Here is a 17,767-nt window from a genome sequence, read left to right as displayed (position 1 = left end):
CAAGCAGATAATCGCTTAATACAAAAATGGGTTCAATATTTACCGATCTGCTCTATATGAGTGAAGAATATTCCAACATGAAGTAATAAGGTAGCACCTTTTAATCTGATATTCTCATCTCTGCACCAAGAACGTCCTTAACCACCTCATATGTCACAAATGCAATCGCTATGGAAGGGACCACCTGAGCGAGAGATGATTCATTATACATTTCAAGATCTAATGTCTTCCCAAACACTCACAAAACTGCACAAGTAAAATGGTATACACATTTTCGTGTTTGAGAAAACAAACATGATTATGTAGCTGCTCTCTTGTTGAGGCTTTCGGGTCTTATTATTTTACTGTGTGCTGTGTTATTCATCCTTACCTTTCTGTGTTAGGGTGAAAAACATATATTTTCGCCACTTTCCTACACGTTTCACATGTTCTGATGTGTGAATAGTCTTCCGAGCAGCCCATTTCTCTCATTCTCACTCCAATTCATGATAATATTATCACGTGGCATTAACATGATTATATCTTCCCATGTTTTAAGTGTTTGAGAAACTTTTTCCACCTTAGAAAAAACATGCGATAAAAAGGTAGAGAGACCTAACATATGCTAAATTTTGTCTGTATTTGCTTATCCCTCATTTTCTTATGATAATTCATAATTTGCAACACAAGAACTCACCATTAGAAGTAAAAGAAATGCCAAGTATTGAACGTAGTAGAATATTCCTGCATGACAGGACTAACCTTGACAGAATTTGGGCTCAAGCCTTTGTACAGCACCCTAATTCCCTCATGCCGAACTGTTTTCCTGAATGCATCTACCATTGCTGCATATTCAAGTGGTGCTCTTGTTGTCCCATCCCCGGCGACTACAGAGGCGGCATCTTTCCATCCCCCCATCTGCATTCTTCGACGGATAACATCAAGAGGGTAGGCAACTGTCTGTCCAACAGTTCCAGCAGCAGCACCACATGCGATCTTTGTGGTCACACTTAACTCTGAGTCGTCTACCAGTCCATATGGTTAGTTTTTTATCAACCAATCTTTCAGGGATTCATATACAGCAAAGTTGAGACCTACATAGGGTAGCTGAGAAAATGATGTAACATGTATGAGGCTTTTGCGCTATTTTTATTGCAAGAAAATCTCAAAGAAAAGTAAGGCTTAATGATTTTGGTATAATGACTTGAAATCACTACATACCACTCCTATAACAGAAGGAAGCCACCCTTTATAAAATGCACGAGGTCCTTCTTCCATGGAAATTGTTTTAAGACAATGAAAGATTCCCCGGTAGTGTGATTTGTCTGTCTAAAAAGAAGAGTTGAAGAGTTGAGGCTAAAAATTATTGTTGAGACCCTTGATATATTACATTGAGACTATAATAAAATTCAGTACGAACTAGGAAGCTATATTTAGTAGCAATACCTGGACAGTAAGCCGACCTCGTACCATGTCCATGGGGTAAGTTGCTGACATGGCAATAATTCCAGCTCCAAGACGTAGAAGTGGAGTGAGCTGAGCATCCTCTGCAACATGTGAATTGAATAGTTTCCTACGCTCTCTAAATATTCAATAAGAAGAGAAAAGAAATGGTGAACCAAATTTACCATTCCCGGTTTGCTGACGATATAGCCATAATATCTGTCTGGGCAAAGAGTAAAGTTAGAACGAGAGAGGCATGTTATTTAGGACATGACTGGAATACCATACAATTCAAAGCAATAGTTGGAAACATTTATTTTTGTAGTCAAAAGAAAAACAATAGATTTGATGACTTTATCCTACCTTGAGGCTTCCGCAAGGAATTGGAAGATTTGATTCGGAGAGGGCGTTGGAACAAGAGCGTCTGGGTGAAGTATGCGAAATGGGAAGAATCTCAGAAGGATTTCGCCCGATCTCGCTCAGTGTGGGAGCGCGCGGTCGAGGTGGATTACAGTCTGTGGCTCAAGTATGCTGATTTTGAGATGAAGAATAAGTTTGTCAATCACACTCGGAATGTGTGGGATCGTGCAACCCAGTTGCTGCCGAGGGTGGATCAGCTTTGGTACAAGTACATCCACATGGAGGAGGTTTTGGGGAATGTGGCTGCTGCTAGGCAGATTTTTGCGAGGTGGATGCGTGATCAGAGAGGATGGCTCTCCTATATAAAGTTCGAGCTTAGGTCGAGAGGGTTAGAGAGATTTTTGAGCGCTTTGTCGACTGTCACCCCAAGGTCAGTGCTTGGATTCGGTTTGCTAGTTTGAGATGAAAAATGGGGAGATAGAACTGTTACGAGAGGGCTGAATTTGGAACAATACGGGCACAATTAGGGGAAAATCGGGTTTCTTGGCCAGTTGGCCTTAGAAATAACGGAAATTTACCCGTTTTGTTATCTGTTCAATTTATGGGAAACACGCCAACCGCATAGGCTTTTTTATAAGTAAAACACGCCAACAACAGTGGCGTGTTTAACGTAAAGACGCCAATTTCATCGTATTTTTTAAAAATACAGTTTTGAGTGTAACACGCCAATGGGATTGGCGTTTATACTTATAAAAGATGCCAACGAGGTCGGCGGGTTTAAGAGAAGACGCCAATACCAGTGGCGGCTTTATACAGATCTGATATATCCCCTTCTCCTCCCCCAAATCGCGAAAAACTCAGCCACAACACACACACAATCGCGATTTTATCTGCTCCACGCGAATTCGCCCTCCATCCATCTATCGGTGCTATTTCCCCCAAATTTGTATATTATTTTCGATTAGTATGCTTATCTTTTACATTATTTGAGTAATTGTTGGATAGTTAGCTAGGGTTTGTAATTGATTGTGAATTGAGTTGAAATATTATGTTGAAATATTGTGTAGATTTATTATTCAGCATATTTGATTGTTTGGATGACATTATTGTTGCTTAATAGTTGAGATATTGGTGTTGAGTTAGGGTATAAATATGGATTAACAACCTAAACCCTAGTGTTGTTCTTGCTTAAAATTCGGGCAACTTGTTATGATTTATATGAGTTTTAAAGTGTATTGCATTATTTGGGTTCAATATTGACAAATTATTGAAATTGTTTATGTCGATGTATATTGGTTAGTTTGTTTTGTGTAATATTGTGTAGGCGAATTGTTATTAATTTTGCGTAACTTTGTGTAGGCGAATTATGGCATCATCTTCTAGTGCTCGCAGAAGACTATTATGTGGTCCTGAGGACCCATCTGTACTATATTTTCAGAGACAACACGTCTCTAACAATATATGGGCTGGAGAACCCTCACAAGACCTACGCTGCAGAAGGTACGAAGGTATCATTTGGGATGTTCCCATACATCCTCGTGTCTTGGCGATTGTAGACAGGATGGGGTTTGGCAGGATGTTGAGGTGTGGTAAACCGAAAGATATTGACCACCATCTCATCACCGCTTTGATTGAACGTTGGAGGCCAGAGACGCACACGTTTCACTTTCCAGTCGGTGAAGCGACTGTGACATTAGAAGACGTGGAGGTCTTGTGGGGTCTCAACACTGACGGTGAAGCTCTGACGAGTTACATCCCCACTAAGGATGTAAACCATTGGAAGGAGGTTCCTCTGGATTTTTTTGGCTTTATTCCAGATCAAGTTGATTTGAAAGAAAAGAACTGGAAGCAGACAACGCTCAATTGAGGATTGAGTTGAGTGATGATCACGAAGAGTACATGTACGCGCAACGTGCTCGTGTGTATTGTCTGTTGTTACTTGGTGGTCTGTTGATCCCTAACGCATCTGGTAATAAAATTCCATTTTTCTACATTCAATTTTTCATGGATATAGAACGATGTAGTACCTATAGCTGGGGTGGTGCGACTCTTGCATGCTTGTACCACAATTTATGTGAAGCTGCACTTGGTAAGAGGACCGATGTTGGGGGTGCTCTTACATTGTTACAGTTGTGGGCTTGGGAGAGAATCCCAATTATTAGGCCGACAATGCTAAATCCTGTGCCTATAGACTACCTACCATGTGCAATCGCGTAAGTTGTTAACTAATTAATTTTTAAAGCATATTTTTTAATAATTGCCGTGTTATTCGCTCATAATTTATTTTTTGTAGATGGACTGGTCCGGCCTCTTATGTAAAAGCACCCGGGCATTGCATTGAAACTTTCAGAGAGCAGTTCTCTAGAATGCATGCCGACCAAGTAATTTACGTAACCTAAATTGGTGTTTGTATGACGTTTTGGTTGAACTTGTTTTGACTAAATTTGTGTCTTATGTAGTTTATTTGGAGGCCGTATGTCCACCGAAACCTGCTGGATGTTTGTGTTGCCGGTCGTCTTATATGGACGTCGAGCACAACCATTATTTGCTGGAATCTGGTTGAGCCATACGTGCCAGAGCGAGTGTTGCGACAATTTGGGATTGTCCAACCCTATATCCCGCTTGTCAACAGGTTCCACGGTGCTGATTTTTTGAAACAGGATCGACGTGGCAAAGCTGGACGGAATTGGGTTGACTGGCACGCCAATCATTTACAGGCTTGGGATAATAGGCACGACACGGTGTACGTGGATTTGGAGTACTCAATGGAGCCTATTGCACTTGATGAGTACATGGATTGGTTTCGCTGGATAACCGTGGTGTACATAACAAAACCTGACGTGCATGCTCAGGAGGGCTTCCAGCAAACGACAGCCTCTCATAACTACGCGGTAAATTGAAACAACTATTCATTATTTTATTTCATATGATGAAATATATTTAACTTTAAAAATTGTAGGTGGAGACGCTGCACAGAATACGCCACTATCTTAGTGAGCAAGACATATCAGGACATCCGGCTTTGTACACTATTTCGAGGATGGTGGAAGACGGCCTGCACATATCTGGGGAACCTGAGATGATGGACTACTGTCCTTCCCAGCGGTCTGAGCTGGACATTGACATGCCCGTGAGGCAAAAAGGGAAGCGGCGTGGTAAGAAGAAAGTGGGTGAAGAGTCGTCATCCGCAAGGATGGTAGTGGATTCCGATGACGACTTTATGCCTCCACCTCCACCAAGCTCCGTCGTTCGAGGACGACATTCAGTTAGCCACACTGGTGGAACCGGTGAAGATATCGGTCTAAGTGATGTCCCCCAATCTCCACCTCGTTCTTCTGTGCGAGACGACTTCTTTGGCGCTGATTTACAGAACATGGTTGTGCAAGATACTCCTCCGTCTCGTCTCCCTACCTCCAGAATCGGGAAGGGAATCCGTGGTTTGTTTATGCGGAAAAGGCGAGACGATTGAACATTTAACAAGTATTTAGTTGAATTGATCATTATAGCTTTATAACAATTTTTGTGTTAATTTCTCCAGTTGAACATTGTTATGGTTTATTAAAAACGACACTCTCCCTGACGTCTGAACTTTTTATATCAGGAATTTGATACATCCTCTTGATATTGGTGTTTTTTCATTGTTTTGGATAAATGAAATTAGTACTCCCTAATTAAAATGAAAAAAGAGAATAAAGAGATAGAGGAAAGGGCCTCTTGAATCGAACATTCTGTAAAAACACGCCAGCCACATTGGCGTGTTTCATAACACACCAACTATATTGGCGTTTTTGTAGAAAAATGCCAATCTTATTGGCGTCTCTAAGATGGAGTCGACATTATTGTAGAAAAATGCCAATTTTGAATGAAGTCGACATTCTGTAAAAACTCGCCGATCACATTGGCATTTTTTATAACACGCCAATCACATTGGCGTTTTTCATGGAAAAACGCCAATCACATTGGCGTCTCTAAGATGGATAAATTTTTGCCAATTTTTTCGACGAAAGAACCAGACATTCTGTAAAAACTCGCCGATCACATTGGCGTTTTTTATAACACGCCAATCACATTAGCATTTTTTATGGAAAAACGCCAATCACATTGGCGTCTCTAAGATGGATAAATTTTTGCCAATTTTTTCGACGAAAGAACCAGACATTCTGTAAAAACTCGCCGATCACATTGGCGTTTTTTATAACACGCCAATCACATTGGCGTTTTTCATGAAAAAATGCCAATCACATTGACGTCTCTAAGATGGATAAATTTTTGCCAATTTTTTCGACGAAAGAACCAGACATTCTATAAAAACTCGCCTATCACATTGGCGTGTTTCTATAAAAAGACGCCAATGAAGTTGGCATTTTTGAATAAAAAACCGGCAAAGTTTTAGAGAAAAAACGCCAGCCATAAATACAGAAAAGTCCAAATATTACACAATACATAAGTCCAAACAGAAGACCGAGGATTATAAACAAAACAATGTTCAATTCGACTAAATTGTTGTTAAACGTTCAATTGTCTCGCCTTTTCCGCGTAAAAAAGCTACGGATACCCTTCCCGATTCTGGAGGTTGAGAGTCTAGACGGATGAGTATCTTGCACAACGACATTCTCTAAATCAACCCCGAAAAATTCGTCTCGCACAGAAGCCCGAGGTGGAGAATGTTGGACATCACTAAGACCGATGTCTTCGCCTGTACCACCAGTGTGGCTGACAGAAAGACGACCTCGAACTGCAGATCTTGGTGGAGGTGGAGGTATAAAATCGTCAGCGGCATCATCTACCAACTGAGTATCCATCCTTGAAAGAGCATTCGGGCAGTTGCGCCTGTCGTGACTTGGTTGACGGCAATGTTTACATCGGCGTTTGGCTCGTGGCTGGTTAGCTTCTCGGACATCCATCTGATTAGGAATCCTAGTAGTACGGTATCGACCGCGACTTTTAGGCATTAATTGAGCTCGTGAACATTGCAAAGTCCATTCAGGAACGGCCTAATAATCTTGGTGTCTGAGTGGATTGAACACCGTAGAATATTGGTGTACCCAAACACTTGTGCGGTATACGGGATTAACAAGCGACAGCATGTTGTCGTTTCTAAACTGCGCAACTGCCGCTGCATGTGAACATGGAAGTCTCCACATCTGCCACTTTTGACATTTGCACTTCGACTCCAAGTACTTTACCTTCCACTTGTTGTCACCCTTTCCACCAAGTCGACGTTTTGTTCGAACCACATAATTCTCTGCAATTGCGTTTGTTGCTCTAACATTATGTAACTGACCTTTTACATCATGTTCGCATACTTTCACATGCGCCCACGGGGTAAGTGGCGTGACACACTGTGTTGCTGCTATTGACCGCTCATTGAACCATTCTATAGCCCTCCAAAAAATCATGTCAATGCAAGCTTTGATTGGGAGTTGTCTTGCGCCTCTCAACACATTGTTGTAAGATTCCACAATATTAGTAGACATCTCACCCCATCTTTTGTGTTTGTCGTACGCCAAATTCCATTTTTCTAACTCCACGGCATCAAGGTACTGCAAAGCCTCGTTGTCGATGTCTCGAAGTAAACGACGTCTTTTCTTAAACTTGCGCTTTTTGGTAGCTATACCAATTTTCCAAACAAGTTTTTTAACCATGATACCTTTGTGACTCTGCATAACATTCTTTCTAACATGTACCAAGCAAAACCTGTGATGACCTAAAGGTTCTTCCTTCCATATGGGAGAATTCATTGCATCTATGATTCCCACATGCCTATCAGATATGATACATATTTCATGCTTTGCTACATGAAGTCTAATGCGTTCCATAAACCAATTCCAACTTTCTTTGGTTTCCTCATCAACAATGGCAGCAACAGACAAACATTTCTTATTAGCATCAAATCCAACGGCAATAAGAATTTTACCTCGACATCGTCCACGTAGATGGGTTCCATCAACCGTTAAAACTGGTTTGCATAGTTGAAAAGCCTCCACAGCTGGTCCAAAAGCCCAGAATACGTACTTGAATACCTTGTTCATACCATTGCTTAATATGTCATCATGCAACCATTCCACAATTGTGCCTGGATTTTGTCTTTGCATTTCATTCAAATAAGCTGGTAAAACTTTGAACGACCACTCCCATCCACCGTATACAAGCTCAATCCCTGTCCTCCTAGCATACCATGCTTTCTTGTAACTAACTTTGACATGAAATCTATTTTCAATATCCGCCACAATTGCTTTTACCTTGTAGCAAGGATCGTTTTCTATCTGATGTCGAACACTCAACGCTATCATACCCGACGAAAGATTAGCGTGCCCATTATAGTTACGATCCCCAATGCAAGTATGAGCAGTGCTAAACACTCTAATTTGCCAGTGTTCATCATGCTTTCTCAGTGTTGCTCGGCACTCCCACAAACATTTCGGTAATGAGGTATCCTTCGGATTTTCTTGTGGCCACTTACAAACTGCATGCCATCTCTTTCCTTTACTTTCAGCAACTGTATATTGTCGGATTTTTTCCAAATGCCAATGAGTCACAACTGCCTTCAATTCCAACTTCGTTCTAAATTTAGTATGCAAACCGACATTGCTAGGATTTTTTTCACTCCAATAATGCACACTGGGATCATAACGCTCAAAGTTTTTGTGATCAAAACTATCATATGGACCTGGTAAGGTGCGAAAATAGTTGATTCCACGCTGTGGGAACTGTGGAACTACTCTTCCTCCAACTGCCCTTCCACCAACTGATGTTTCTCCAACTGCTGTTTCTCCAAGTGGAATGGATGGTCTTGAAGCAACAAATTGTTCATCATCCGACGGATCATCATCTGAGTCTGTACTAACCGGGTCGGAATCTTCTGAATAATAAGGTGATTGTGGATCAAGAAAGTCGGCTTTATCAGGACCTATTATGTCCTCAACCACATCACAATTGTCACTTTCCCCTAAATGCACGCCTCCAGCTTCAAAATCTTGTGTTGCAGCAAAATATGGTTCTTGGGCTCTCGTAGACGTACCAACATCAAAATCTTGTGTTGCAGCAAAATATGGTTCTTGGGCTCTCGTAGACGTACCAACATCATAACTTATGACATGATGACTATGATGTTGAGTAATTACCGAATACTCAACATATAATTCAATTAGACCTCCAATAACCATACTCTCACTAAACATTAGTTGCATGCATACTTCGTCTAGTAGAACACCTATAAACGTGACTCCGGATCCAAAGCATATTGTACGTTTCCATATTATTTGAATTTTATTTTCATATATGCTAATCCCCATCCTTTCACAAATTTTTTCCACAAGCTCATCGTACGAAATTGTTTCATCCAACATAATGAATCCTTTAGCAAAAGGAGGATCATACGAAATAACTGCTCCGGGAATTATCTTTCCACCCCAATATAAATTGACACACCACGTCATACTATCTGCAATAATGTAAAACACAAATAAATATGTATTATTTTTACATTCATCATTATGTAGAGTGAGCCAAATATGCTAAATAATAATTCTACACAATAATAATTTTACACAATAATAATTCTGCACAATAATAAATCTACACAATAATAATTCAACACAATATTTCAACTCAATTCACAACCAATTACAAACCCTAGCTAACTATCCAACAATTACTCAAATAATGTAAAAGATAAGCATACTAACCGAAAATAATATACAAATTTGGGGGAAAATAGCACCGATAGATGGATGGAGGGCGAATTCGCGTGGAGCAGTCTACCTTGGATAAAATCGCGAGTGTGTGGGCTGAGTTTTTCGCGATTTGGGAGAGGAGAAGAGGATATATCAGATCTGTCTAAAGCCGCCAATGAGAGTGGCGTCTTCTTTAAAACCCGCCGACCACGTTGGCGTATTTCATCAAAACGACATTCTACCCGGCGTTTCTACTTGCATAAACACGCCAACTTAAAAGGCGTTTTATATGTATACACGCCAATGCGAATGGCGTTTTACACTCAATACTGTATTTATAAAAATACGACTAAAATACGTTGAAATTAAAAGACGCCAACGTAGTTGGCATTTTAAATTAAAAACCGCCAATGATGTTGGCATTTTTACTTATAGAAACGCCTATGCGGTTGGCGTGTTTCCCATAAATGGAACAGATAACAAAACGGGTACATTTCCGTTATTTCTAAGGCCAACTGGCCTAGAAACCCGATTTTCACCACAATTAGAGCCATTTCCTTATAACCACCCTCTGAAACCCCCTGTTCTGCATATGTATTTCAATCCCTGAATTTTGAACCTGTGATTTTCTTGAGTGTGAATATCGAAATTATTAGTAAAAGGAAGTGAATATATGATGAGGTTGACTGATGTTAAAAAATTTAAATACAAATTCAGATAGATGTGGAGTAGTTTGCAATTGTTTTTTTTATCATCCTAATTCCTAACAACAAAAATTACTTTGTTTGAATCCAGTCTTAGAATGAACAAGAAAAATGGGTCAATCACCAACATATTCACAATCAATAGTACAAGCAAGTAATGTATTCAAATTGATTAAACCTTCCTCAGCAACATGTCTAGAACAGGTCTTCCTAAAACAATGACCAAATTTTCACAAACCCGAAATGGTTGGATGCACTTCCAAACCAGGTAACCTCTCCAAACTTGAATTTAACAGTTAGAATGAAATGGAAGGTTGGAAAAGCAACAAAAAATTACTATAATGTTGAGAATGTAAAAAAGCACCGAGCACCTATTGAAACTATGGGAAAATCGGGTTTCTAGGCGAGTTTGCCTTTAAAATAACGAAAATGTACCCATTTTGTTATCTATCCATATATGGGAAAAACGCCAATGAAACTGGCTTGTCTATAAGTAAAAACGTCAATGGTACTGGCATGTCTATACGTAAAGACGCCAGCAGAGTTGGCGTTTTACAATGCCGTCGTATTTTACTCGTATTTTCTCCAAATACAGTTAAGTTAAAACATGCCAACTAGGTTGGCGTATTACGTGATAACACGTCAACAAAGTTGACGTGTTTAATAGTTAAAGACGCCTATGGAATTGGCGTGTTTAAGTTAAAAAACGCTAAGGTCATTGGCGTGTTTAACATAAACACGCCAACCTCGTCAGCGTGTTTCTGTTGAACCATATTTCCCCAGATCTCCCCCAAAATCGCGAATCCTAAACACTATCCCTCCCCAAAATGCGAAAACCCTTCCCAAAAATGCGAAAACACTTTCCCTTGCTCGGGTCAACCCGGTGGTGGATTTAAGCGTGTAGATTTCGATTTTGGCTCATTCTTTCAAACATTAGTCCTCCCAATCGGTTAGTATATCTAATTTTTGACTCATTCTTCCAAACATTAGTCTACCAATATTTGATGGATTGTTATGATAGTTTATATTGTAGTGTAATTTATATAATTATTTGATGGATTGTTATGGTATTATATATTGTAGTGTAATTAATAGAAATATTTTGACCAATTGTTATGGTATTATATGTTGTAGTATATCTAATTTTTTACAAATATTTGATAGGTTGTTATGATAGTATATATTTTAGTGTACTTAATAGAAATATTTTTTACCAATATTTATGTTTTACATTAATGCAGATAGTATGACGTGGTATGTCAATTTATATTGGGGTGGAAAGATAATTCCCAGACCAGTTATTTCATATGATCCTCCTTTTGCAAAAGGATTCATTATGTTGGATGAAAGTATTTCCTACGATAAGCTTGTGGAAACAATTTGTGAAAGGATGAGGATAAGCATATTTGAAAACAAAGTTCAAATAGTATGGAAACGGCATATATTCTATGGATCTTCAGTCACGTTTATAGGTATTCTAGTAGAAGAAGTATGCATGCCACTAATGTTTAGTGAGAGTATGGCTACAGGATGTCAAATTGAATTGTATGTTGAGTATTCGGCAATTACTCAACAACATAGTCATCATCTCATAAGTTATGATGTTGGTACGTCTACGAGAGGCCAAGAACCATGTTTCGCTGCAACACAAGATTTTGATGTTGGTACGTCTACGAGAGGCCAAGAACCATGTTTCGATTCAACACAAGATTTTGATGTTGGAGGCGTGCATTTAGGGGACAGTGACAATTGTGATGTGGTTGATGCCATAATTGGTCCTGATAAAGCCGACTTTCTTGATCCACAATCACCCTATGATTCTGAAGATGTTGACCCGGATAGTACAGACTCAGATGGTGCTTCGTCGGATGATGACCAATTTGTTGCTTCAAGACCATCCATTTCGGTTGGAGAAACAGCAGTTGAAGAAACAGTGGTTGGAGAAACAGCAGTTGGAGGAAGAGCAGTACGAGGAAGAGTAGTTCCACAGTTCCCACAGCCTGGTATGAACTATTTTCGCACCTTACCTTGTCCATATGATAGTTTTGATCCAAAAACTTTGAGTCTGCTGATCCCAATGTGCATTATTGGAGTGAAAAAAATCCGAGCAATGTCGGTTTGCATCCTAAATTTAAAATGAAATTGAAATTGAATTCAGCTGTGACTTTTTGGCATTTGGAAAAAATCCGACAATATACAGTTGCTGAAAGTAAAGGAAAGAGATGTCATGCAGTTTGTAAGTGGCCACAAGGAAATCCGAAAGATAAGTCCTTACCGCCATGTTTGTGGGAGTGCCGAGCAACATTGAGGAAGCATGATGAACACTGGAAAATTAGAGTGTTTAGCACTGCTCATACTTGCATGGGGGATCGTAATTATAATGGGCACGCTAATCTTTCGTCGGGTATGATAGCGTTGAGTGTTCGACATCAGATAGAAAACGATCCTTGCTACAAGGTAAAAGCAATTGTGGCGGATATTGAAAATAGATTTCATGTGAAAGTTAGTTACAAGAAAGCCTGGTATGCTTGGAGGACAGCTATTGAGCTTTTGTATGGTTCGTGGGAGTGGAATTTCAAAGTTTTACCAGCTTATTTGACTGAGTTGCAAAGACAAAATCCTGACACAATTGTGGAATGGATGCACGATGACAGATTAAGCAACGGTATGAACAAGGTTTTCAAGTACGTATTTTGGGCTTTTGGTACAGCTGTAGAGGCTTTTCAACTATGCAAACCAGTTTTAACGGTTGATGGAACTCATCTACGTGGACGATGTCGAGGTAAAATTCTTATTGCCGTTGGATTTGATGCTAATAAGAAATGTTTGCCTATTGCATATGCCATTGTTGATGAGGAAACCATAGAAAGTTGGAATTGGTTTATGGAACGTATTAGACTTCATGTAGCCAAGCATGAAATATGTGTAATATCTGATAGGCATGTGGGAATCATAGATGCAATGAATTTTCCCATATGGAAAGAAGAACCCAATGTGGGTCATCACAGATTTTGCTTGATACATGTTAGAAATAATGTTTTGCAGAATCACAAAGGTATCATGGTCAAAAGACTTGTTTGGAAAATTGGTATTGCTACCAAGAAGCGCAAGTTTAAGATCAGACGTCGTTTACTTCGAAACGTCACCAACGAGGCTTTGCAGTACCTTGATGCCGTGGAGTTAGAAAAATGGAATTTGGCGTATGACAAACACAAAAGATGGGGTGAAGTGACCACTAATATGGTAGAATCTTACAACAGTGTGTTGAGATGCGCAGATAACTCCCAATTAAATCTTGCATTGATATGATATTTTGGACGACAATAGAATGGTTCGACGAGCGGTCAATTGCATCAACACAGTGTGCCACACCACTTACCCCGTGGGCGCATGAAAAGGTATGCAAAAATGATGTAAAAGGTCAATTACATAATGTGAGAGCACCAAACACAATCGCAGGGCTTTATGTGGTTCGAACAAAACGTCGAATTGGTGGAAAGGGGGGTAATAAGTGAAAGGTAAAGTACTAGGAGTCGAACTGCAATTGCTAAAAGTGGCAGATGTGAAGACTTCCATGTTCACATGCAGCGGCAGTTGCGCGGTTTAAAAATGACAACATGTTGTCGCTTGTTGACCCCGTATACCACACAAGTGTTTGGGTACACCAATATTCTACGGTGTTCAATCCAATCAGACACCAAGATTATTGGGACGTGCCTGAGTGGAATTTGCAGTGTTCACGAACTCAGCTAATGCCCTGAAGTCGTGGTCGATACCGTACAACTAGGATTCCTAATCAGATGGATGTCCGTGAAGCTGACCAGCCACGAGCCCGACGCCGTTGTAAACATTGCCGTCAACTAGGTCATGACAGGCGCAACTGCCCCAATTCTTGAATGTTTGGACTCATGCATTGTGTATATTTGGAGTTATGAGAAGATGTCGTTTCGTGGAAGCCCTCTTCAGCATGCACGCCAAGTTTGGTTAAATATACCACAGTTATTTGGCGAAACCAATTCATATATTCATGGGTTGCAACAGATTCCATAGTGTACTCCACATCAGTCCACACCAAGTCGTTCCTATTGTCCCACTCCTGTATATGATGGGCGTGCCACTCAGCCCAATTCCGGCCAGATTTTCCACGGCGATCCTGTTTTGTAAAATCAGAACCGTGGAAGCGGTGGAGGAGCGGGACATACGGTTGGACAATCCCAAATTGTCGCAACACTCGTTGTGGCAGGTGTGGCTCAACCAGATTCCAGCAGATAAGAGTTGTTATCGACGTCCATATAGGACGACCGACAACACAACATTCAGGCAAGTTCCGCTGGAGATAAGGCCTCCAAATGAACTACATGTGAAACAAATTTATTCAAAATAATTTGAATAAAAAACAACAAACAAAAAACAATTTATAGGTATATGAATTACCTGGTTGGCGTGCATCATGGAGAACTGATCTCAGAAATTTTCAATACAATGCCCGGGTGAATTTACATATGACGCCGGACCATTCCATCTAAAAAATTTAAATTATGAGCGAATAACACGGAAATTGATGAACATTAAGTATACAAACTGAATTAGTGAACAACTTACGCGCTTACACACGGTGCATAGTCTATAAGCACGAGATTTAGCATCCTTGGTCTAATATTTGGGATTCTCTCCCAAGCCCACAGCTGTAACAAAGTTAAAGCTCTTCCGACATCGGTCCTCTTAGCAACGGCAGCTTCACATAAATTATGGTACAAGCAAGCAAGCGTCGCACCACCCCAGCTATAGTTAGAACACTGTTCTATATCCATGAAAAATTGCAGGTGGAAGAACGGAATTTTATTTCCGGAGGCGTTCGGGATCATCAGCCCACCAAGTAATAGCAGACAATAGATACGAGCCCGTTGAGCATATATGTTGTGATCGTGCTCATCATTCAGCTCAACCCTCAATTGATTTGATAAGCTTGTCTGCTTCCAAACCATTTCTTTCAACTCGGTTGCGTCTGGCACAAATCCTAGAAAATCCAAACACACGTCCTTCCAATATCCCACATCCTTCGTGGGGATGTAACCCGTCACAGCCTCTCCGTCAACTTTGAGGCCCCATAAGACCTCCACGTCTTCCAATGTCACAGTTGCTTCACCGACTGGAAAGTGAAACGTGTGAGTCTCTGGCTCCAACGTTCAATCAATGCGGTGATGAGATGGTGGTCAATGTCCTTTGGTTGACCACACCTCAATATACAGCCGAACCCCATCTGGTCCACTATTTCCAAAACACGATGATGTATGAGAACATCCCAAATGATTCCTTCATATCGTCGGCAGCGGACGTCTTCTGATAGAATTCCTGCCCATATGTTATTAGAGACGTGTTGTCTCTGAAAATACAATACAGAAGGATCCGCAGGACCACATGCAAGCCGGTGACGAGAAGTTGAAGATGATGCCATAATTTACCTACACAACATTCATAATCCAAATTAAACAATAACCAAACCTAAACCATTTCAATAATTAGATACAATTTGATCCAATATCACAAAATAGAACACCAAAATCAAATAATTCACAATACACAAATTCACCTACACAACATTGCACATTCAAAATCATAACATAATTCACCTACACAAAATTAACAATTCAAACTAAACAATATACGTCAACCTAACTATTTCAATTTGCCCAATTTCAATTAACAATTTCAATTTCAACCTAACAATATACACAAAATTAACAATTCAAACTAAACAATATACATCAACCAAAACACACATAAATCAAATCAATTTGCCTAATTTTTAAGCTATAACAACCCTAGGGTTTAGGTTTATAATCAAATTTATACACAAATTCACTTAAACCCAAACAATCCAACATAATAATCAACAATAACGTCATTCAAACAATCCAAAATGCACAATATTTCAACTCAATTCACAACCCATTACAAACCCTAGCTAACTATCCAACAATTACTCTAATAATGTAAAAGATAAGCATACTAACCGAAAAAAATATACAAATTTGGGGAAGAATAGCACCGATTGATGAATTGAGGGCGAAATCACGGAGAGGAGGACGAATTCGCGACGAGAGGCGCTGCTTGGATAAAATCGCGAAGTGTGTGGTGTGAGTTTTTCGCGATTTGGGAGAGGCTCGCCTGCTATATCAGTCTGTATAAACACGCTGCTCGTGTTGGCGTTTTTCAATTGTAAAACGCCATCCGTGATGGCGTCTTTATATAAACACGCCATTCTTTACGGCGTTTCTTTATACAAACACGCTAATCCAAAATGCGTTTTCAAATTAAACATGCCAACCAAATTAACGTGTTTTAACTTAACTGTATTTGGAGAAAATACGAGCAAAATACGACGGCATTGTAAAACGCCAACTCTGCCGGCGTCTTTACGTATAGACACGCCAGTACCATTGGCGTTTTTACTTATAGACACGCCGGTTTCATTAGCGTTTTTCCCATATATGGAATAGATAACAAAATGAGTACATTTTCGTTATTTTAATGGTAAATTCGCCTAGAAACCCAATTTTCCCTTGAAACTATGGCACATCACAGGTAAAGAAAATAGAAAATGAAGCATGCTACAAAACTTCAAATAATGACCTGAAGCAAGATTTTCAACCGTTCCAGGGGAGCAACTGCAGTACGTGACCTGTGACACAAGGGCCGTTGAATCATTAGTCAAAGAGAAGCGCGGAAGAATGCACAAAATCTCCTCTATACTTACATAACATCAAAATCATACAATCGAGAGTTAACTTTCCATTTAGAGTAGTATTTATAATAAAAATAGTTTTTCAAATTAATACTGTATTATGCAGTCCTTAACCAACAATGCAAAACAAGAAGGGATTAGAATCATAACCTTGTTAAGCCATTCTAAATTTACAGCATAACTAATATTTTGAACCGTTGAGAAGTTTAGCTAGAACAAAACCACAAATATTGGCCAGTGTTACATCCCACATGTTGACTCAAGCTAATCCTTAGAATTTCTAAAATAAAAATAGTAGCAGAAATGTAGATAACATAATTGGGGATTTAAGGTATTTGAGAAGATCGAAAATCTATAACAAACATAAGTATTTTATTTGTACAAGTAAACGAGTGATTTATGAAGAGAGGGATCTGACAGTCCACCGGCAACGCCTCCTGCAACGAGAGATTTAAGAATGGTGAGCAAAGCGCGGTTGGGTCCTTGCTTTGAAACTGCAGCGCTCTTCTCCGACGCCATACAGCTAAACCAAGCAATTCCGCGCGGGCTACGAATTCCGATATTTTTCCATTTGTACACGTGTGTGTCAACCAAACACTCTCGCGCGTGTTTTGAGCATCTCCAATGGTTTTAGGTTAGCCGCTAGCCACAAACTCCTTCTGCCACATTATCAGCACTAAAAACTCCACCTCCTGCCACCTCATCAAGACAAGCAACTAGACAAGCAATAGGCTAGCCACAATAAACAAATTTATAAAAAATAAATAATTAACAATCACACAAAATACGGAATTAAATTTGCGACACGGATACGAGAAAATTCAATAATAATATTTAAATTAAAAAAATTACATTAATTA

At 39.7% G+C, this 17,767-nt stretch overlaps 1 protein-coding gene and 1 pseudogene across 1 annotated transcript; both read right to left on the bottom strand.

Moving 5' to 3' along the window:
* Positions 1 to 12: 12 nt before the first annotated feature.
* On the bottom strand, positions 13 to 3,397 carry LOC121754490 (annotated as a pseudogene).
* Positions 3,398 to 13,667: 10,270 nt separating this feature from the next.
* LOC121756056 (serine/threonine-protein phosphatase 7 long form homolog) lies at positions 13,668 to 14,658 on the bottom strand. Its single transcript, XM_042151514.1, has 2 exons — positions 14,597 to 14,658; positions 13,668 to 14,516 (listed from the first exon to the last, which is right to left on the bottom strand). Exons 1-2 carry the CDS (start codon positions 14,612 to 14,614, stop codon positions 14,028 to 14,030), a joined length of 507 nt encoding a protein of 168 aa, XP_042007448.1. The 5' UTR covers positions 14,615 to 14,658; the 3' UTR covers positions 13,668 to 14,027.
* Between the last annotated feature and the right edge of the window lie 3,109 nt (positions 14,659 to 17,767).

This window comes from Salvia splendens, chromosome 11 (genome assembly GCF_004379255.2).
Source record: "Salvia splendens isolate huo1 chromosome 11, SspV2, whole genome shotgun sequence".
Taxonomy (NCBI): domain Eukaryota; kingdom Viridiplantae; phylum Streptophyta; class Magnoliopsida; order Lamiales; family Lamiaceae; genus Salvia; species Salvia splendens.
This window is presented reverse-complemented; position numbering and strand designations above follow the sequence as displayed.